The 24,360-nt window shown below is 45.7% G+C and overlaps 1 protein-coding gene across 1 annotated transcript in view; it reads left to right on the plus strand.

Moving 5' to 3' along the window:
* The window catches only part of LOC310772925 (dachshund homolog 1-like), a gene marked incomplete at both ends in the record, with an annotated part of 121,443 nt that overhangs the window by 33,492 nt on the left and 63,591 nt on the right, over window positions 1–24,360 (plus strand). Inside the window, one exon of the mRNA XM_083632872.1 lies at window positions 6,193–6,302. Within this exon, the coding sequence (XP_083488998.1) occupies window positions 6,193–6,302 (110 nt within the window). The remainder of the gene's footprint in view (window positions 1–6,192; window positions 6,303–24,360) is intronic.

The following is a 24,360-nucleotide window of genomic DNA, read 5'->3' on the forward strand; positions in this document are numbered from 1 at the left end:
AATATCGTCAGAATCTGATCCCTCAAGAAGCACCACAGTGATATTTCGCCAAAGGCTGTTTCCTGGAGTCCCACAGGGATCAAATTACCTCAAACGTGATCTCGGTCACCAAGTCTCGTGAAGTCCCGCGATACTTTCATGCCGACTGACCAAGTACAGGAGGACGCTTTGCGGTGGTGGTTTTAGCGCAACCTATGTGGGGTTTGGCATAACCTTCGTTATTTCGAATCCCACATAGGTTACGCCAAACCCCACATAGGTTGCGTTAAAACCACCACCGCAAAGCGTCCTCCTGTACTTGGTCAGTCGGCAGGAAAGTATCGCGGGACTTCACGAGACTTGGTGACCGAGATCACGTTTGAGGTAATTTGATCCCTGTGGGACTCCAGGAAACAGCCTTTGGCGAAATATCACTGTGGTGCTTCTTGAGGGATCAGATTCTGACGATATTTGGCGAAAACGGGAATAAAAATAGCTATTTAGATGCAGGAAAGACAGGCTCACACTTGGCCCCAAGTCAGCTCCATTTTACAACTGACTTGGACGCTATTGATGTCAAAACAACGCTAGGACGGCCAGAAACGCCGCGGAGATCGCCTGGTGAGTGGCCAAATCATAATTAATGCCAGGAGATGGATCCAGGTTCAAAAAAAACAAAATTCTCCTTTAATTTTGCGGTTAGCATGTATGTTAACACAACATGCAATTCTAGAACATTTTCATATTGGACAAAATAAAACATAAAAATCAAAACACAACCCTATGTGAAACATACATGTAATACAGGTCGTATATACTGTATATCCATCGCAAATACAACGTGTTATACTCAAGTGACAACCGTAACACGGTTGTACTGTGATGTCCGCTCCAACAAGACTTAGCTTACTTGACACATACTTTTTCAATAAAAACACATTTATGCCATGGCTTTACATAATGTATATTTATGTCGCATCATTTAGCCTGTGCTGTGATGTGCAGGAGCAGCAGGTAGCCTACAAGTTATAAAACTAAGCCTGCGCTGAATGAGCCGAGTGGGGGTTGTTCACTATTGTGAAAGTTATGTGTTTACAACATAAAGATCATGGAAGTGGATGGTATGTATCAGGAATGTCACCAATAGTTAACGTTCTATATTGTACAGGGAGACCATCAGCCCTGCTGAACAGATCTGTATTTGCCTGTAGGTTGAATCGTTTTATTCAGGCTATGACCTGTGATGTGCTGAGATATCCAAATTGGCATGAAGAGTTGACAGCATGCAGCCGCAACCAGGGTTACCAGACTGGAGTATCTCGGTGGATCGGGACCTTGGAAGGGAAGAAAGTGATTGGTTTACTGGAGACCGCCAATCCAACACTTGTGAATAATTCTACGCTTAAAAAGGCGTGGTTAAATGGTTAGCGCCGCGGATTCTGCTGTTTAGCGCCAAGGAAAAATTTGGGAATGCGCCTGACCACACCCACTAATAGCGCCGGGCCAAGCCATAAATGCAAATTTAAGGCCAGGGGGAAGATAGAGCCCCTTGTCAGTGCTACCGGTGCACGCCGTAACTTGCCCCGGTGGGTGGAGTCAGCACCTAATATTAAAATGGGCTATACCACAGCATGCATATTGATATGCAAATATATAAATTAAATTAAATAAAAAATAATAATAAAATAATTGTATGTTAGTAGTAGTAGTAGTAGTAATAATAATAATAATAATAATAATAATAATAATAATAATAATAATAATGTGTGTGTGTGTGTGTGTGTGTATCTAGAGTAGGCTAATTTGCATTTGACATAGCAGCACTCAGCGATGTCCATTGTACTGATTGATAATTTAGGAGCCAATAAATCAACAATCGACTTTCTCTACTTAATTATTTGATTCATATCTCCTGTTTGCTGTAACTATACAGCAAATCTATCTCTCTCACTGCAGTGTCCGATGTGATTTCAGCCTACACAAATTGTGCAGCTTTTTACAGATGTTTGTGTGTGTTGGGTGGGGGGGGGGGGGGGTGGCATGGTATTTAGCCACAGGCCCGATGTCACTTTCATGACACAAAACGTGATGCAAATCGTGACTGACATTTTTATTTTTTTTACCTTTATTTATACAGGGGGAGTCTCACTGAGAGCAATGCTCTCTTTTTCAGGTGTGCCCTGTTCACATTCACACACACATTCATACCTGGAAGCTGACCAGTACAACCACAGTCTGATCTGCTGGCCACTGATCAGCTCCACTGGAGCGGTTGGGGTTAAGGGCCTTGCTCAAGGGCACCTCAGTGGTGGTAATGAGGGAGGGGCAAGCCCTGCCGTTTTACTTTCCCCAGCCAGATTTCTCCTGCCCGTCCCGGGGATTGAATCGACGACCCCTCGGGGATCAATAAAGTTGTTCTGATTCTGATTCTGATACTGGTCAACTCTGATGCCATTTTTAAACTTGAGCCTAAATTCTTCTTCTAATTTAAGACTGAACTGAATAGAGTGTAATAGAATTCATATTTATTATGACAGTCTCACACACACACACACACACGCACACACGCACACACACACACACACACACACACACACACACACACACACACACACACACAGAGAGAGCTATAAAGTGTGTGTCACTGACACTGAAGGCCTGAAGTAAATCAAACGTCGAGGGCAACCGTACTGTAGTCTCGATTTGTGTGTGTGTGTGTGTGTGTGTGTGTGCGCGTCCGTGCGTGCGTGCGTTTCACATCTGACCTTCTACAAACAAGGTCACACACACAAGATTGGGTCATATTTTGTCTCAGGGGTGTGTGTTTGTGTATTTTGTGTGTGTGTATTTGTGTGTGTGTGCATAACATATGGTAAGGATGTGATAATGTCCTCAAGCAAGAAGACAAGATCAGTCTCTTTCTCTCTCTCCTTCCATTTCCTGTCCACACAACAGTGTTTTAGAAACGCCTCTGCAGCGTTCACCAGTGCTACAAACTGCACACACTGTGAACACTGCAAACCACTGGCGAACGCTGCAAACCGCTCGTGATCGCTGCAAACCGCTCGTGAACGCTGCACACCGCTCGTGAACATTACAAACCGCTAGTGAACGTTACAAACCGCTCGTGAACGTTACAAACCGCTCGTGAACGTTACAAACCAGGGGGGCACAGTGGCTCAGTGGTAGAGCTGTCGCCTCACAGCTAGAAGATCCTGGGTCCAATTCCTGTGTTGTGCTCGTTATTTGGATTAAATTTGGTTGGGTAAAATAAAATATTAATAATCCGAAAATTATTAATATTTCATACAATTATTAAAATATCAAATATGTAATCCTTGATAAGGATTAACCTAGGGGCACCACCTGCTTGATCGCAGGACCCAACTTTAATCACAGTTAGTCTCTCTGAAGCGTGAAGTCCTAAATCCTTAAACAGAGGTTCACCACAATACCACAAAATCACTCTGAAACAGTTGGATTCAATTAAAGTTGACACTATTTATTCTATGTAAAATAAAAGAGGAATATTGGCATTACAATCAACGAATTTCTTCTATAACTAAGTTACATTCCAAATCATTGACCTGTAGGTATGGAAGTGCGTGTGTGTGTGTGTGCGTGTGTGTGTGTGTGTGTGTGTGTGTGTGTGTGTGTGTGTGTGTGTGTGTGTGGGGACTCAGGTCAGGTCTTAGAGGGGGCAGACTGGTTGCATCACAACATGGCTGCCTCCACAAGACCCTGTGAGTGTGTGTGTGTGTGTGTGTGTGTGTGTGAGCACGTGCATGTGAGCGTGCACGTGGATGAGAAAGTAGTGCAGGGGAAACAGACGCGACACAATTCACCACTACAGCTGTGCGCTGGCATTTAACTAGTGACGAATTGTGCCGTTTGTCTTAATGCCTAGATCTGCTCACACAGGATCGGAGGTGGTCTTAACTAGCATTCAGAGATTCACAGTTTCATGCACATTTATACAGTCACAAATAGCTCCAAGTCATACCATTCCGTTCACAGTATTAAATCAATTCACAATATTAAATCAATATTAACAACAGTTCTTCTTATGCTAATCAATCCTAACTTCTGCCCGAACTAATAAAGGGAAAAATTAGAGCCAGTCCCTTACTCTGTGCACAAGTTTGAGTTCGGTTTGCAGGGGTCTCTTTCCAAGCGGTAGGAGACAGTGGTCTGGATGCGCGTCCGCTGTCCAGATGAAGAGGAGAGGTGAGGGAGGAACAGACGGTCGGTCTCTGCGGGCCAAGCTGAGGCGCCTTTGGTCTGCTGGGGGGCGGCGATGCCGGCTTTGGTGAAGGAGAGGAGAGGATCTCAGAGCTAGCTTAGCTCTGGGCAGGTAGCACTAGCCTGGTGGTGGCTATGCTATTCTTGGGTCCAGAGGAGTGGGGCCTTGTCCCTCTCTCCCTGTGGTACAGATGATCCTGTTGCAGCGTGCAGCTACTTAGAACTGAAGTCTGGGTGACTTTCTCCTGCATATAGTGGGGTGCAGGGCGTGTCTGTGTTGTTGGTGAGGCACTCCAATTGGCTCACCTTATCTCGCTGCTGGGGGACAAAAGAGTCGGCTCGGTCCCCTGTGGTTTTATCATAGGTGTGTGAACTCAAATGGCCGGGTGCTTGGAATGTGGGGGTTTGTGTCTCTCACTGTGCCTCCACACAGACAGTTAGTTTTCACTCAAATGTCTTGCATTCAACATACATGTTCCTTACACCATATCAATGTTCAGTCCAAATGTCTGGCCCAACACCTGCCTAGGACGCTGTGGGTGCCGAGGGTGCGTCCCCCCCATATCCTCGGTGTCCACTGCTCAGATGGGCCATCTCGTCAAAAGGGCCTTTCTGTGTGGAGTTTGCATGTTCTTCCCGTGCTCCCCAGGGGTTCCTCCATACAACATCGGTATGGACCCCCACTAAAACATGCAGAAGATCATCATCTGACCAGTGACGACTATAACCGAAGTTGGTCCCCGGGTGCTGTACACAAGAAAGCTGCCGACTGCTCCTAGGGCATTTTTGTGAGACCAATTCGGACACTCCCCCGATAGTCTCACGTGGTCAACGTCACTACTCCCCCCTCTCCCATGCCTCCGCAGTACGAGATCTCCCACAATGCTCCAGAAAAATCCATTCATCCAATCAAACATTACCAGGAAGCAGGAGATTAAAGCCTAATTTTGGTATCAAAAACCAATGGGTGACGTCACGCTCACATAGTCCAGATATATACAGTCTATGGTCCAGCCTCAAGTGGCCATTCAAGGAACTACAGTTGGAGAGACAGTTGACGGCCGGAGAGACGGCAACCCGGTACGGGATGGGATTAGCACCCCATCTTGGCTCTCTCGTGAGGGAGAAATCCACAAACGCTACGGATTAGCCTCATGAAAATCTGCGCAAGATCGGCGCGGCCTGGGGCCCTCCAGGCTAGAGCGAGGTGCTCGACGCAGGTAAATGACGTGCAGCGCACAGGCCCTCTTGAGGCGTCCTTGAGGCATCCCTTCAGCCTCTGGATTGCCTTTGACATAAGGGGGGTCTGGTGAGACGAAGGAGGAGCACGGCCGGGAGAAACCCACAGAGCCTAGATCCTCCATGCACCGAAGGGCCAATACTGCGGCGTAGCACTAGCTCTATTGCAGCGGATTGGGTTCTCTTTTACCCCTCCCGCGGGCAACGTTGCAGATAGAGTAGTAAGGCTGATCCGTAGCGGCTTCTGGGACGTGAGTCGGGGTCTTAATTGGCCTCGGCTGGGTCTACTGGGCGAGGGTGTATGATGTTGACAGACCCGAAACACCTTACGACCCCAGATAACATCACTGATGACACGTCCTAGCGCATGTGGCAGTAGTGTATTTGAGAATGAAAAACAGCTTTCAGGATCACTTTCACAGCTTCCTCTGTAAATCCCAGAGCTTGCCCACTGGATTCTACTTGTAATTCTCTCTCTCTCTCTCTCTCTCTCTCTCTCTGTGTGTCTCTCTGTCTCCTTCTCTTTGACTGTCTGTCTGTCTGTCTCTCTCTCTCCCTCTCTCTCTCTCTGTCTCCTTCTCTTTGACTGTCTGTCTGTCTCTCTCTCTCCCTTTCTCTCTCTCTCTCTCTGTGTCTCTCTCTGTCTCCTTCTCTTTGTCTGTCTGTCTGTCTCTCTCTCTGTCTCCTTCTCTTTGTCTGTCTGTCTGTCTCTCTCTCTGTCTCTCTCTACAGCTCTCGTCCAGGACGGCCTCCTAAGCGAACTCTGGGCGTGGCCTCGATGACTGAGGGCTCCAGGCTCCTCCCACATGGTCTGCTAAGCCCCGCCCTTCTGTCTCCAACTGGTGAGCAAATCAAACACACTCACGAGTGTCAACACCATGGCAACCCTACTAGAGAGATCCCCGGAATATAGGAAAAAGAAGTCTTATGGCGTAGAGACGCTGGACTTTCCCACTAGGAATTGTCCAGCACTGCAGCTTTGGCGATGTAGTTAGATCCTAGACCACACATGGGCAAAATACGGCCCGTGTATGTGGCCCGCGTGTGTGGCCCGCGATGGAATTGTATTTTTTTTTAAATAAAATTACAGTGCACCTGAACGGAACATGCAAGATACCCGCTGAATAAGTGTCCAAATGTTCATGTCATTCTGGCCAATACTTCTGTTATAGCATTTCAGTCTGGAATATGGAATATCTTTCAATAATCTTTATGAATAAAAGGCTAAAAGTCATCTCATGTGTGCGGCCCTGGGGCAAAATGCGGCCCCAGCGCCGGACTCAAAGAAAAACAAAACGACCCCCAAAAACTCAATAAAAGGCAGAGTTATGTTAATAAATCTCATCTGCTACAGCCATTGGATTTGTATCACTATGATATCAGGAGATTAACAAGAAATTACCAATCACAACGGGAGAGAGGGTTAAAAATAGGGAGACTCCCGCGAAAATCAGGAGTGTTGGCAGGTATAATCTCCAATGTGTGGGCCTTCGCTTACTTGATGTAAGTCAGTTTGGCCCTCAGGTAGGGATGCAGCGGTTTCCGGTTTGAAGGTATACCTCGGTTTCAAAAAGTCACGGTATCAAAACCACTAAGTTTTGCCGTCATACCTTCCGCACGGTATCACCTGTTTCCCCCTGAGAGAGAAAGTGCCCAGACAGAGTGCAGTTACGCGGCCCCTCCCCCCAGCTGCCCAGTCTCAGCAATCAGTGTAGCTGTGATCATCAAGAATATCAAGTCAATCATTGTTTTTACACCCGTGCGTAGCCTCAACGTGATAATGGCTGTTGAAGGAGAGAATCCCCAGAACGTTCCCCCGGGCGGTGGGCCGCGGCCCCGTCGAAAAAGACAAACTCTGCGGTGTGTGGGAATATTTCGGTAAAAGCAGGGATGGCCAGGGAGGATTAGAGGGGGAATTACCTCAAACATGAATCAGCACATCTGCAGGAACAACACCCGTCCTTCCTCATTTGCCAAATTCAAGGTAGCCTACGTTAAACGTCTTGCATACGTCGGACATAAACCATTTACCACCATAAAATAAACACTGTCATAGGCTAACGTTATCGATAACATAACATGGCTAATTAGCACTCAGCTCTCTTTGCTCTAACTAACGATAATGTTACTTGACTGAGCGAACGTATTATGCCGGCCAGCACGTCGTTATCAAAACTTCTTGCACTGAAGAGAAGTAACAAGTCATTAAATAAGAGGCAGAGGTGTGTGTGTGTGTGTGTGTGTGCGCGCGTGTGGGTGGGTGTGCGTGTGACGCACAGAGAGGCAGGTGTGTGTGTGTGTGTGTGTGTGTGTGTGTTTACATTGTCTGCTTGCATCCATTATACAGTAAGCTAGCAATGCGCTACACTATTTCTCCTGTGCTTACAGCACATGCATCCAGTGTCTGTTCTATCACACTGTGCTGTACAGCAACTTTCTTCAAAAATATTTGGATCTATCATATTTGCCCTATACAGTACTTTTGGATACAAATAAAAGTGTGAGTGTGAGTGTGCGTGTGCGTGTGCGTGTGCGTGTGTGTGTGTGTGTGTGTGTGTGTGTGCATTAACATTGAAACAATCATTTATGTCCAGTGTCCAATCCGATTTGACAAAAGATAAGCATGTGTTTTAGTTTTACATAAGTTAATTAGATTAAATAAATAAAATAAAATACATTTTGTTCAACGGCAAAAAAAATTACGTAGGCAATTTTTTTGTTGCCAGATTTCACAATAACACATAAAGGTCCGCGATACCGTGAAACCGTGGTATTTTTGTCCAAGGTTATCATACCGTCAAAAACTCATACCGTTCCATCTCTACCCTCAGGGAAAATGTTTTGCCCTACCCTTCTGGCAGTGCTGACATTTTTAGTGGCTCAGTATGTGCTACTGGTCTGCTGGCCTGACATGGTAGACAACCGCATATTGCTGCTTCTACTTTGCGATCGATATCTGGAAACCAAACGTTGGTTCTGAGCAGTGCCGTTTTGGGCGATGGCCTAAGGCTGAATTATGATCACCCTGCCGTGAAGGGTGCGGGGGTGGAGCGAGGGGCGGGCGCGTCAAATTACGTAAATTTGTTGGGCGTGGTTATTCGCTAGATCTGTCGGGCGCTCGCGTTGTGCCTGATTTAGCACAGAGTAGTAGGCTATCAGGGCTGAGAAGTAAAAACGGCTTTCAGTAAAAACAAGTTTGGTGAGTCCTTCATGTGCTGATGTGCGGTCGTTTGAGAGTGAAAGCGCACTCAGTACTGCACAGCATTTCATTGCGACTTTTCACGGGCTGTTCTCACCATTGTACAATACATGCTGATCACTTTCTGAGTATAATGGCATCACCCCCAGCGCGAGGTCTCCACGGTGACTCACGGAGACTTGCGGGGCCCCACCCCCACGGAGCTTTGCTCGAGTATAAGAGCACCTCTAGTGTCCCTCATGGGCTGTAGCACTCTATCTTGTAGGGCAGTGGGAAGTAGCATGTCTGATGAATGTGATGCTGTTAACTTGTCAGAACTGCTTTACTATGTCAGCATGTGGTGACTTGTCAGCCTTATGCCATGTGTTACATTTTACTGTCCCCTCTGACTATTGAATGAATGAATGAATGAATGAATGAAACCTTTATTGCCCCTCAGGGAATTTGTTATGCACAGGGAGAGCCCAAAAAGAACACAGGCACACATAAAGCACAACATATAAAAATAAAAATATATAAGCATAAAATACATACATCATAAAAAAGCATAAAATTGCATGATCAATAAGGCACAAGGTGCAAGGTGCAAATTCAAAGTGCTAGGAAATCAAGCTATGAGCTAAAGCTTGTTAAGCAGCTGAATGCTGCGTGGGACGAAGGATGTAATGCCTCGTTTAGTTTTCATCCTGGGCATACAGTACCTTCGCCCTGAAGGTAAGAGTGCATACTCAGACCATAGAGGGTGCAGTGGATCACCTATGATCTTTTCCGCCAATTTCCTGGTGTTCTGATCTGACATGTTGGTAATATTGCACATTGGTTCACCAGTTATCTTACCTCCTAATTTAGCGACCCTGTCTAATTTATTCTTGTTCTGCACACTTAGTGCTCCTCCCCAACACTGAATACAGAAAGTCAGAACACTCTGGATGCAGGTCTTAGAACAGTATCTGCAAGGTTCTGTCCACTTTAAAACTTCTAAGTTTCCTTAGGAAGTAGAGACGTTGTTGGGCCTTTGCAGACCTGGCATTGGTGTTGGCATTCCATGTGAGTTTACTATCAATAATAGTGCCCAGGTATTTGTACTCCTGTACTATTTCAATTCATGACTGTATTGTTAGTCTCTGACTCCTCATTCAAGACAACAACTTCTTAGATCAGACATATCTTTAGACATACTCTTCTTCTCCCGTCTTCACTCCCCCCATACATACATCACAGTAACGTCCACAGCGCCACTCCCTGGCGCACTACTGCCCTTACATCTCCCCCTTTTAGTTAAAGGTTATCCGCCCTTCTTATACATCAACTAGAACATGTTGTGTCATATAACTTGTGGAAACTGGTGCATTTTAAACTAGGAGCATTTACACATTTAGAACATTATGTGTGTGAGACATCATTTCTTTTTCTTTCCATACCACCATCTTTTCACTGTTACACTACTCCATCCCCCCTCTTTTTTTTTTTTTCAAATGTCCAGTCTGTCTGGAGGCTTAGACACCCGCCCTGACCTGATGAACTTTATGTTAGAGGATACTTGGGGCGCAGGCACCACTCTCAAATGCGACCGGTTGCGCCGCAGTTGACCCCCCGGTGTGTCCACCATGTAGGAGCGTGGTGTGTGTGCTGGCCCTACAACAGTCCCTTGAGCCTTTGTAGGCATAATCCAAACCTTCTGTCCTGGTGGTAATGGTGGCAGAATCTGTGTGCAGTGTCGCCGATTGAATGTTTGTTGTTGCAGTGTTTTCAGGGCTGCATCTTTTTCCCTGAAGGACTGGAGATCCGGCCACTGTGGCTGTAGCTGTCCAGATGAAATGGGGACTGGGGTCCGGATTCTCCTTCCCATCATCAGCTGTGCTGGTGAGCTCCCTTGAGCTAGGGGTGTTGCTCTGTAGACTAGCAGTGCTTTGTGAAAGTCCCCCTCTTTTGCCAGGAGAGACTTTATGGTTTTGACGGCCCTCTCTGCCTCTCCATTGCTACGGGGATATCTGGGGCTGCTTGTCACATGTTCAAAGTCAAAGTCTCTTGCAAACTGAGCAAACTCATGGCTGGAGAATTGAGGTCCGTTATCTGAGACCAGAACCTCGGGGCATCCAAACCTAGCAAAAACAGCTTTGCATCTCTCAATCACCTGTCTTGCTGAAGTGCTGCCAGGCAAGTTGCACACCTCTATGTATCTGGAAAAGTAGTCGACCCACACCAGATAATCACCATTTCTCCACTGGAACAGGTCCGCCCCCACTCTCTGCCATGGTCTGCTCGGCAAGTCTGTAGTGATCAACGGTTCGACTGGTGTCGGGGTTTCCTGAGCACAGGTCTCACATCTTTCCACCATTTGCTTTATCTGTGATGTGATACTCGGCCACCAGACGGATTCTCTCGCTCTTGCAAGGCATTTGTTGATCCCTTGATGTCCTTGGTGAAGTCTCTGCAGGATATCCAGCCTCATGTGGTCTGGGATAACCAGTCTCTCTCCTTTCATAAGCAGTCCTTCTCCCTCATGTAGGTCTGACCTGTCTGGCCAGTAGGGAAGTAACCTTTCATGGACTTCTCTCCTGTGAGCAGGCCATCCCTTTTTGATGAGTTGGCGAAGGCGTATGCATGTGTCGTCGCCGTTTTGTGCATCTTTTATTTGTTCTAGTTTTGTGGGCGTTGCCGGCAGCTGAGCAATCACACTGTTGATGTACGCCTTACATTCCTCCTCCAGCGCCTCCTCTTCCTCGGTGAGTTTCTCTGGTAAGGGTGCTCTTGACAAAGTGTCCGCTGTTATCAGATTCTTGCCTGGCACATGTATGATGTCAAAGTTGAACCTGAGCAGCCTTATCCTGAATCTGAGTATCCTGGGAGGAAGATCGTCCAACGCCCTCGATTTGAGGAGTGTGATGAGGGGTTTGTGATCCGTTCTTAAGATGAAATCCAGACCACTCAGATATCCGCTCAGGCGCTCACATGCCCATGTCACGGCAAGGGCTTCCTTTTCAATCTGAGCATACCTTGATTCTGTCGTAGTCAGGCTCCTGGAAATGAAGACGACTGGTCTCCATGAGCCATCTGGCTGTTTCTGTGTCAGGACCCCTCCAAGCCCATAGGAAGAGGCATCTGCCGACACAACTGTCTCTCTCTCAGGGCTGTATGGTGCCAACACAGTGTCAGTGCTGAGTTCTTTCTTTGTGTCCTCGAACGCCTTCTGTTGTGGTGCTTCCCACGTCCAGGTGACGTCTTTCCTCTCCAAGTCCCTGAGAGGTTTTGTCAGTTCAGGTAGACGTGGGGAAAATTTCCCCACAAAGCCCACCATGCCCATAAAGCGACGGACCTCAGACACATCTTTTGGTTCCGGCATGTGCAGGATCGCTTTGATCTTGCCAGGATCCGCCCTGACGCCTTGTGCATCCAAGACATGGCCGAGGAACTTAAGTTCTGTCATGGCAAACTGGCACTTGTCATTTAGAGTAAGCCCCGCCTCTCTGAATCGTGCCAGCACATTGTGTAGCCTGGCGTCATGTTCTGCTCGGTCTTTTCCTGTCACGAGGACATCATCAGCGTGGCAGAGCACTCCATCCATTCCCTCTACGAGCTGAGAGATCCTCCTCTGAAAGTGCTCTGGGGCTGATGCAATCCCAAAGGGCAGTCTTTTGAAGTAGTATCTGCCTTCTGGAGTGATGAAAGTGGTGAGTAGCATAGAGTCTTTGTGCAGCGGCACCTGCCAAAACCCTGACGTGGCGTCGAGCTTTGTGAAGACTGTGGCTCCCTCCAACCTTGCTAGTGTCTCATCCACTGTTGGCAGAATAAGCCGCTCTCTTATCACACTGTCGTTGAGACGTGTTAAATCCACACAGATGCGCATTTTTCCTGATGGTTTGACTATGGGAACCATGCCCGCGCACCATTCTGTCGGTTCCTCGACACGGGCTATAACCCCCATCTCCTCCATGCGATCCAGTTCCTCTTTGACTTTGCTCCTAAGAGGAATAGCTACACGTCGCGGGACGGAGAGGGCATAAGGCTGTGCTGACTTTAGAAGTTTGATTCGGTATTCCCCTTTTAACTCATTCATGGCCAGTTTAGGACTGCCAATATTTAGCACAGGCCAAAGATTTTCATAATTGTTGGTCATCTTTCAAGACCCACAGTAAATTATCTATTAGCACCAAAGTGATTTGCAATACCTCAAAATGAAGATGTACGTCTCTGGGTTCACCAGGAAAAAAAAAGTGAGCTTTTAGCATGTTCTGTACTCTACTTATAGCCATTTATATACACCCTGTTTTCACCCAAAAGGTCTCCCTGAGAAGATAAACAGGAGAAAAGGCAATTTTTGTAAAGGGCACAATCTCAGGCAGAACTCGCTCTCAATTCTTTTATTTTGAACTGTATTGACATCAGACATGTAAATATTATTCATTATGACACAAATGAAAAATAAATAAAAATAAAATATATATATATATATATACATGAAGTGCTTTTTTACATTCAACAATACAGTTTACTCAGTGTGAGTGAGTGTGCAGACAGACACACAGACAGACAGACAGACAGACAGACAGACACACAGACAGCCAGACAGACAGACAGACAGACAGACACACCGACAGACAGACAGACAGACAGACAGACACACACACACACACACACAATCCCCCTTTTATCTTCGTTACGTTGTTTCCGGGTCTGAGTACTGCTGGCGTCTGCTGCTGTGACTGCCGCTTCTGCCTTGTTAGCTGTTCGTGTGTTTATTTTGTTTTGTTCTGGTCCACCCGTCCTCGTCCATGTCTCCCTGTCCTATCCTCCCTGCTATTTGATCGTTCCCGTTTTCCCCTCGGCTATTCAACACGTCCTCACCGCCCTCTGGATTACCCGTCAAACTGATCGATCATTTCCTCATTCCTCCGATGATCAAACACATCTCTGGATTACTTTCTCCCGTTTTCTCCCGGCTGGCACACAGGAAGGCGACCAGCTCGTGCAGCGCGCCGAGGGGCGTTTCAATGGCGTTTCTCCTGTCTGCACAAGGAAGCGTTTATCCGTTTTCTGTTTTTCCTCCTGCTCAATTTCAAAACAACAGCTGCGGTATGTGTTTGTTCACGTGTTGTCGGCTTGTCTTAGATGGCAGGGACCTGATACCATGTCACAGGCTGGGGAAGTGTTTGAACTACGCGCTGCACTAATAAAAACAAAAACACGTCAAACACGTCATTGGCCCTCTGGGCTATTCCTGATAACACGTCAAAGACGTCTTTGGCCCTGAATGAGTTAATTGGCCCAACCCTGTGAACACCTCTGAGTAGGTTGAGCGGAAATATGTCCCTATTTTCTCAATGTGGTGAAGCTGGGGAATCATTTGTAGCCTCATGATTGCGGGGAGGCCCAGCAATGGCGTAGCTAGCCCCTTGACAAGGAAGATTTCCTCCTCTATCCGTATGTCCCCCCTCTGCAGCACTGCATCCACTTGTCCCATGGCCTCCAGTGGCTGGTTATCAGGGCCCAGCAATGGTCTGCTAGGGGGTGAGAGCGGGCCATACCTGTCCTCCACATATTCAGTCTTTTTTTTATACCTTTATTTATACAGGGGGAGTCTCACTGAGAGCAATGCTCTCTTTTTCAGGAGTGCCCTGTTCACATTCACACACACATTCATACCTGGAAGCTGCCCAGTACAACCACAGTCTGATCTGTGGCCACTGAGCAGCTCCACTGGAGCGGTTGGGGTTTAAGGGCCTTGCTCAAGGGCACCTCAGTGGTGGTAATGAGGGAGGGGCAAGCGCTGCCATTTCACTTTCCCCACCCAGATTTATCCTGCCGGTCCCGGGGATTGAACCGACGACCTTCCGGTCACAAGCTCGCTTCTCTAACCATTGGGCCACCACTGCCCCAAATTTCTGGTCTCTGGTAACGCCGTCACAGACGCTCCTGTATCTATCTTAAAACAAAGAGACTGTCCGTTTATAGTCAGAGTTTCTTTCCATGTGGACTGTATTTGGGGATTTTTCATTTCCACTGTTCCCAAATATGCTGCATCTGACTCTGTCTCTACAGAATTAAGGGTTTGAGCTGACCTGCACACAACAGCAAAATGTCCTCTCTTGTGGCATTTTCTGCATTCAACGTCCTTTGCAGGGCAGTCACTCCATGAATGCTTTGAAGTCTTACCACAGTTTCCACATGGCTTGACATTGGTCGAGAAAGACTGATGTGGACCCGGAGCATAACGCTGATTTGTAGCCATCTTTCTTGTATTTATTATATGCTACTGCATCCATGTGGGCAGGGGATTCGACTGAGCGTAAAACAGTCTGCTGCTTCCTCACTTCCTCCTGCTGCCTGACTTGTGTAATAGCTTTGGCTAGATCCAAGTCGGGGTTTAACTGTAGCCTCTCCGACAATTTAGCATCGCGTATTCCAACTACAATCCTATCTCGGATCATTTCATCACGCAATCGCCCATAATTGCAATGTTCAGCCATTTTATGCACATCAGTAATAAAGTGTTCAGCACTCTCACCGTCTTCCTGGCTCCTTTTGTTAAACTTTGCACGTTCAAATATGACGTTATGTACTCCAACAAAGTGTCCATCAAAAGCCCTTTTAACAGCCACGTAGTCCTTTAGCTGCACTGTGGTGAGAGGCAGGGAAGCCAGTATGTCGTCAGCCTTGTCTCCCATGGTGTAGATCAGGGAGTTTACCTGATAATCCCCCTCCTTCTCCTCCAGCCCTGACGCTATCCTGAAGCGTTCGAATCGTCTGATCCATGTGGGCCATGAACTCGGTTCGAAATTGAACGGTCCCGGAGGTGTAATTGCCAACATGTGTTCCATCTTGACTGTGTGGCGCTGACGCTGCGTTAGCTGGTTAGCTTAGCTTCGTTAGCCTCTCTTCTGTGGCTTGTACTGCGACGCACGTTCATTCACCAACCTTCTCTTAATTGCGTGAACTGGTCGTCACAGCTGCCAGACGCTATCTGTCGTGGGTGTAGCGTAGCCCTTCTGACACCATGTATTGTTAGTCTCTGACTCCTCATTCAAGACAACAACTTCTTAGATCAGACATATCTTTATTACTCTTCTTCTCCCGTCTTCACTCCCCCCATACATACATCACAGTAACGTCCACAGCGCCACTCCCTGGCGCACTACTGCCCTTACAATGACCATATTGCCTAGCCACAGTATATTCTATCTGTTCTGCTCTTCTTTTCCCCCCTTCCCCTGCTCCCTCCCCACCTCCTCCCTTGCCGTGCTCTCTCCCTCCCCACCTCCTCCCTTTCCTTGTTCTCCCCTCCCCCACATTCCCATGTTCCCTCCCCATCTCCTCCCTTCCCTGTTCTCTCCTCCCCCACATTCCATCCCCCTTTTCTCTCTTTCTCTCTGCCTTTCTCTATCATATGATTGTTCAATCTTGTTATTATTACTACTGTAATTGCTACTGTTGTGTCAGCTAGAATTCCTAGTCCTCTGAGACATGCTTGTGAATTAGGACTATAAAAATAAACTTCACTTGACTTGACTTGACTACTCCTGATGTGAGCAATGACCTCTTGAAGGATTTGGTCTCTGCCTTTGGTCTCTGCCTTTAAGCGTCTCTGCCTTGATCTCGTCGAGTGTCTTGGCTTTAGGTGTTGCATGACTGCCGATGAAGTTCACATGCCACCTGTCTGAGACGGGATGGGGTGACGACGAGACATGTAGTCAGCTGGATTGTCGGGTCCCTTCCTGTATTTCACCATGAAGTCATCGGGCTGAAGCCTCAGTCACTATCTCTCAATCCTGGCGGGTGGTTTTGATCTGGGATTGTTCCATATGATTTCCAGTGCTTTGTTACTAGAACAAAAGGATGGCCAGGTGGAATGTACAGGTGGAAATGCTCACAGCTCGCACACAGCCATACTCTCTGTAGCTGGCTCACAGATTGCCTGACTGAAAATTGCTGACTGATTATATCCTGTAACTTCCACAAGGTGGTGTAGCTTCACTGTAAACGTGCAACACATGAACAAATGTGAATATCACAGAAGGGACATGAGTCACATGACTGAAGATGGATCAAATTAATATTTTCGATGTATCTTGCACATTCTATGGCCGGCCGAGTTGTAATATAATGTCATGCCATGGTGTCTTTGGATCATTTATAAACAAAATGTATTGTTTTTTTATAGATTTTTTTCACGGCTATTTTACATTGAAGTCAACGACGAGTGGCTTGCGTTTTCCCCCTTAAAGGGGGCGGGACCATATTGCCGATCTGATGAATATGTCTGTCTGTCTGTCTGTCTGTCTGAAAAATACATTGCACAGGGTAATAGTGTGTTTGTGCACATGTGTGTGTGTGTGTGTGTGTGATTAGTGTTATAATTAGCATGCTTAATTAGCAGATGTCAAAATGATTGACAGATTGGAGTCTCACCCTAAGCAGTGTGTGTGTGTGTGTGTGTGTGTGTGTGTGTGTGTGTGTGCGCGTGCGTGCGTGCGTGTGTGCGTGCATGTGTGTGAACGTCTCCTCGGGCGACAAATGTCAAGAATCTAAAGCTATCTAAAAGCTGCTCAAGAACCAAGAGCGTGTGTGTGGGCGTGTGTGTGTGTCCGTGTGTATGTGTGCGCGCGTATTTAATACGGGTTACACATTACACACACACACACACACACACACACACACACACACACATACACACACACACACACACACACACACACACACACACACACACACACACACACACACACACATCACTCCAGTTAAATTAATTTGACAGTAAACCTCCAGATAGATTAATTATAAAATTTGATGTATTTTGTAAGAATTGTTTTGAAAATGATGTTATTCTGGTACACGTACAGTATTGGTAAACAACTATATCACGCTGTGCAGCTTAGATTGGGTGGAGTGATATACCGCACAGTGTCGTGTTCTGTGGTCGCATGTGTTGAATGAACAATAAAGTTGTACCCACATTTTCCAGGCTGCAGTGGTCCCCGTGCTACTTACCCATGACCAGAGCCATAGAGATATAAAAGTTGTGTCATCTCCATCTTTTATCTCGCAATAGTTCCCAGAAGTAAGGTTCTGGATTAAGCAGCGCTGTAGAATTGCAGCAGTAGAATTGTGCGTTTGCATATACTCCTGATTTTGTAATTATACAAAGCGGGTTGAAAATTGGCAAAGCCGCCCTTTAAGTGGTAATAGAGACACTGCGGAGTGCGTCATCATTCAGAAACCACGCCCAAAACGGGGGAGAAACACCCCCCCCCCCACCCCCAATCCTGGAGTACAAAAAAACTTTAATTGGCGATTTTTTTAAATTTGTTGTCTGCGCAGCCCACCACACAACAGCTTTTAGCTATGTTTAATTCAAGGAAAATGACGCTGGTGTATGGGAGTGAATGGAGCGCTTTCCCTGTGATGGGCGTGGCCTATTTCATGCAGTGTCTCTATTGGTGTGGTAAGTGTGCAGGAGGTTTGGGAGTTAGTGAGGCATCTTTCCCAGGATTGTCTTGTAGAAAGGTTGGAGCCAGTGTTGTAGCCGCCTATGAAGGGAGGGCCAGTCCACCAGTTTATACAGGTCGCAATGCTGAGAGGTGAAATGTGCCATGTGGCAAAGCAGATTGGTGAGTGGTGTTATGAGAGGTGAAGCGTGCCATGTGGCAAAGCAGATTGGTGAGTGGTGTTATGAGAGGTGAAGCGTGCCATGTGGCAAAGCAGATTGGTGAGTGGTGTTATGAGAGGTGACGCGTGCCATGTGGCAAAGCAGATTGGTGAGTGGTGTTATGAGAGGTGAAGCATGCCATGTGGCAAAGCAGATTGGTGAGTGGTTCTATGAGAGGTGAAGCATGCCATGTGGCAAAGCAGATTGGTGAGTGGTGTTATGAGAGGTGAAGCGTGCCATGTGTACGGCAACCATTTTAGGGCATCCTCGTCAGTCAGAGTATAGGCTATCGTTCCTCAGTCTAAAGCGTTGTCAGTTGTCATGTCTCCTATAGTAAACCGTCGAGTGTGCTCTGAAACACCTTCAGTCCTCACACGAAAACGCTGTCATTCCTCCTGCCTCACTAAAAACGTTGTCGATCCTCCTGCAGACTAGCTGTCAGACATCACTCAAACTAGCTGTCAGGCATCACTCCTCACGTCTCACACAAAAACGTTGTCGATCCTCCTGCAGACTAGTTGTCAAGCATCACTCAAACTAGCTGTCAGTCATCACATGAAAACGCTGTCATTCGTTGTTTTTGGTTGTTCTTCCGTGTGGGGAAAGAATGCCTGTGAAGTTAGCAACAATTTTTTACAACTTCACTTCCGGTTGAATGCTTTTGCCTTTCAAAATAAAAGCACGCGTTTTTTTTATATTTACAATAGATTAAAATAGTATTCTATGAGACCCAATATAATTAACATAGTAACACTAAGAGGGACATCTAGTTTAATTGACAATAGACTATATATATATTTATATATATATATTTATATTTCTTGAAATTCTTTCCACACAAAGACCGGAAGGCTAAATTTGGACACATGTAAATTAAACATAAAAAGTTAAATGGCTTTAAGGTAGATTCCTAGGATACTTCTTTATTGAATGGGAAAGCTTATTTAATTATTTAATGGTAAACTGTTGTTCCATCAGGCATAAGATATCCAAACAATGTAGGGTGTGTGCAGAAAACATTTGACTTCTACAATAGCCTTGGTTATGGCCTCTTGGTAGACATCCAAAGAATAGCAAGTAGAGGTGATGCACATTAAACAAAATGGAAGGTTTTGGTCTTGTGAAAAGTTATTAGCAAAATTTGATTACACTGACAAAAGCAATGAACTGTGTATTGGCAAGCAACAAACATTTGTAGGAAATGCATGGCATCATGGGAATACTATGGCTAGGCTAGAGTTCAAGGCCCACGTGTCCACCCAAAGATTCCAGGATCATTGTAATAGACTGAATAATCATAATGCCAAAGAGGAATTTGACTTTGTGCAAGTATGCATATCACATCAATTACAGAAGATTGAGCAAACAGAAATCAATCTCAAATGATAGTGTCTAGAGAGGGAAAACACATGAAACTTGAAATGACAAGCAAACCAGATGAAACCTGTTAACACGTTTTAATGTAATAAGAAACATTTCACAGAATGGTCAGTCCTCCACTGGAATGCTTTCCCCCCCTTCTTTTCAGTCCATAGCAAACACTGCAACAGGAAGTGAGCTGGGGTTCAATTTAGAATGTTTTTGTTGTCAATTTAAAACATCTATACGGGAGAGTTTCTACTTTATGGAAATTTCAAAAAATAAAAATGTCAAAATCCCACCACGTGAAGGGTTTTTCCAGACACCACACCTTTACAGAACAAGAGCAACCAAAAAGCTTTAAAAATAGGTAAGTAAGTAAGTAAGTAAGTTATCCTTTATTTATCCCCTTGGGGAAATTCATCCTCTGCATTTGACCCATCCTCTACTAGGAACCTTCCTAGAACTAGGAGCAGTGGGCAGCCACTGTGCAGCGCCCGGGGACCAACTCCAGTTCTTTTGCCAGTACCTTGGTCAGGGGCACTGACAGGAGTATTAACCCTCACATACATGTCTTTCTTGATGGTGGGAGGAAACCGGAGCACCCGGAGAAAACCCACACGGACACGGGGAGAACATGCAAACTCCACACAGAAAGGACCTGGGACGGACCGGGGTTCGAACCCGGGACCTTCTTGCTGTGAGGCAACAGTGTTAACCACTGAGCCACCGTGCCGTCCGTTAGGTGCTAGGCGAACTCACCAATGGCTTTAGGCGGCGTTCACGACCAAGGTGCTTTTTTCATGTAACGTTATGGAAATCATGTTGAGAGCGCTTCCATTGTGCACGGAGATTGTGCACCATCTTTGGTGGCAAATGTGGAATTTAGGCATGCAGCAGAGGCCATTCTTCAGAATGCTGAATTGTCATCGTCAGTGGATGAGTGTCTGGCTGGATATCTAATACTGTTGGATAGTCTCACCACTGCCATGGAAGAAAGGGATATTGCAAGACCATCTACATTTGCAGAGGCCAATGATATATACATTCAGCTGGCTGATGTAGGGCGCTAGCAGGCCAAGCACCAAGGTGTATAGGCTCATTTCCAACGCCCCACCCCCACTGGGCAGTAAACACGACGATCTGGGTTGAATCTATACTTTATATATCTATATATCTATACTTCTATATCTAAACTGATTGGTCAGAGAGATTCGGGTTGAAAGGACATCACACACATCTTTGCTGCACAGACTTCTAAATGAATGGACTGCACTTTCAAGTAAATATGTCACTCTGCCTCTCTCTGATGGTCCTGATAACAGCCAGCCACTCTGCCTCTCTCATGGTCCTGATAACAGCCAGCTACTCTGCCCCTCTCTCATGGTCCTGATAACAGCCAGCTACTCCGCCTCTCTCATGATCCTGATAACAGCCAGCCACTCCGCCTCTCTCATGGTCCTGATAACAGCCAGCCACTCCGCCTCTCTCATGGTCCTGATCACAGCCAGCTACTCTGCCTCTCTCATGGTCCTGATAACAGCCAGCCACTCTGCATCTTTTAACGTTTTGAAATTACATAAAGCCTTCACGGGATGAAAATGAGTTTATCAAGTATTTTGAGATTTTGACTTATTTGGTTACTTTAATCTCTGTAGTACATCTTGGCAAAAAAAAATCATGAAACACAGGGGAAAGTATTTATTTTTATGCTCTTGTTGGAATGTCACTGTACAAAATACGTTGTGGAATGTTATGCCATTTGTTCTCACATTTTACTTTTAGACGCATAACAGATTAAAATACTCTATATACTATCTCAGTCATTCGAAAAGTTATATATAGGGGAGAGTTGATATGCATATTGGACAAAGTCAAATTCCACTGTGTTATGATTACCGTACTCACTGTATTAAAATGAACCTTTAATCTGGACACTTGGGCCTTGAACTGTAGCCTAGCCTATTCATAGCATTCCATGATGTCACATGCATTTCCTACCAATATGGTGCTTCACAATACACAGCTCATTGGCTGCTTTTGTCATTTGAGTGTAATCACCTGCCAATGGATTATAATCACCTGTTATTGACCTACAAAGGACAACTGTTATACTGAATTTTGGTGAATTATCTGTCTTAAAGGGATAGTTCGGTTTGTTTGAAGTTGGGTCCTATCAGCTAGTCACATACACTAACGTAATTAGGTACAGTGTTCTGGACGCTGAGCGCAGTGTCTAACGAGATCCGGCACCCAGAGGAGCAGCCTCGCGCAGCCTCACCAGCTTTTTCTCTCTCAGTACTGGGGGTCAACAACTAAAACTATAACTGTAATTTAGCCACCTAAAACAACGCCCACCTAAACAAATCGATATCCGTGTACATGCACGCTCTATTTTGACAATTTTCAGCGCTTTACTTTTCCGCAAAACAGCAGTTTCATTCGGCACTGCTTTTTCTCCAAACCGTACAACTACCGTGTTCCTCCGCTAAAAGCCAGGTCAGAGCCGCAGCACTGGATTACTCCGCAGTTATTTGGGGGTAGGCTATTTTATTTCTCCCGGTTTGAAGACACAACAAATAGAATACACGGACGAAAATATGAGTGATTTTGATAGCGAGGATGATATGCCATTCACCTTGGTGACAAGAGGATACAATTATGAACCAGAGAGAATACAGAAGAGGAACTTTTGCAGAGAGTGAACAGGCAGAGAGATGCGCCTGCTGCCTAAATGCCTGGGTGCCCTGGCTGCAGACCTTTTTCACCATTCCCAGGATAAATTGTGGAAAACGACCCAGATCAGAGAGGCCAGGTGACTTGTTGTCTCTAAAGTAAGTCAGTGTTTTATCTCTCTTCTTCCTGTTTTGTAAACCGCGGCTCTGTGCTCTGTGCTGGCTTTAGCGGAGGAATACGGTGGTTGTACGGCTGGGAGAAAAAGCAGTGCCGAATGAAACTGCTGTTTTGCGGAAAAGTAAAGCGCTGAAAATTGTCAAAATAGAGCGTGCATGTACACAGATATCGATTTGTTTAGGTGGGCGTTGTTTTAGGTGGCTAAATTACATTTTAGTTGTTGACCCCCAGTACTGAGAGAGAAAAAGCTGGTGAGGCTGCGCGAGGCTGCTCCTCTGGGTGCCGGATCTCGTTAGACACTGCGCTCAGCGTCCAGAACACTGTACCTAATTACGTTAGTGTATGTGACTAGCTGATAGGACCCAACTTCAAACAAACCGAGCTATCCCTTTAACCTCTGACAAAAACAAGAATTGAAAATAAAAATGGAAAAGATACATTGTCTTTTTAAATAAATAAATTGTAATAGGAGAGCACTCAAACTACTGCACCGTCAAACTGTTTACTTATTTGGATAGAAAATAATGTTTTGATGGAACTGGGGGTTTTAACTGTTTCTTCCTAACTGCAGCTGACGTCATCACTCATACACATGACTTGTGTATCTAAATTTTGCAAATAACTTCACAAGACCAAAACCTTCCATTTTGCTTAATGTGTATCACCTCTACTTGCTATTCTTTGGATGTCTTCCAAGAGGCCATAACCAAGGCTATTGTAGAAGTCAAATGTTTTCTGCACACACCCTACATTGTTTGGATATCTTATGCCTGATGGAACAACAGTTTACCATTAAATAATTAAATAAGCTTTCCCATTCAATAAAGAAGTATCCTAGGAATCTACCTTAAAGCCATTTAACTTTTTATGTTTAATTTACATGTGTCCAAATTTAGCCTTCCGGTCTTTGTGTTGAAAGAATTTCAAGAAATATAAATATATATATATAAATATATATATAGTCTATTGTCAATTCAACTAGATGTTCCTCTTAGTGTTACTATGTTAATTCTATTGGGTCTCATAGATTACTACTTTAATCTATTGTAAATATAAAAAAACGCGTGCTTTTATTTTGAAAGGCAAAAGCATTCAACCGGAAGTGAAGTTGTAAAAAATTGATGCTAACTTCACAGGCATTCTTTCCCCATTACACACGGAAGAACAACCAAAAACAACGAATGACAGCGTTTTCATGTGATGACTGACAGCTAGTTTGAGTGATGCTTGACAACTAGTCTGCAGGACGATCGACAACGTTTTTGTGTGAGACGTGAGGCGTGATGCCTGACAGCTAGTTTGAGTGATGTCTGACAACTAGTCTGCAGGACGATCAACAACGTTTTTGTGTGAGACGTGAGGAGTGATGCCTGACAGCTAGTTTGAGTGATGTCTGACAACTAGTCTGCAGGACGATCGACAACGTTTTTGTGTGAGACGTGAGGAGTGATGCCTGACAGCTAGTTTGAGTGATGTCTGACAACTAGTCTGCAGGACGATCGACAACGTTTTTGTGTGAGGCGTGATGCCTGACAGCTAGTTTGAGTGATGTCTGACAACTAGTCTGCAGGAGGATCGACAACGTTTTTGTGTGAGACGTGAGGAGTGATGCCTGACAGCTAGTTTGAGTGATGTCTGACAGCTAGTCTGCAGGAGGATCGACAACGTTTTTAGTGAGGCAGGAGGAATGACAGCGTTTTCGTGTGAGGACTGAAGGTGTTTCAGAGCACACTCAACGGTTTACTATAGGAGACATGACAACTGACAACGCTTTAGACTGAGGAACGATAGCCTATACTCTGACTGACGAGGACGCCCTAAAATGGTTGCCGTACATGTGGCAAAG

The sequence above is a fragment of the Poromitra crassiceps genome, assembly GCF_964638095.1.
Source record: "Poromitra crassiceps genome assembly, chromosome: 1".
Classification (NCBI taxonomy): Eukaryota; Metazoa; Chordata; class Actinopteri; order Beryciformes; family Melamphaidae; genus Poromitra; species Poromitra crassiceps.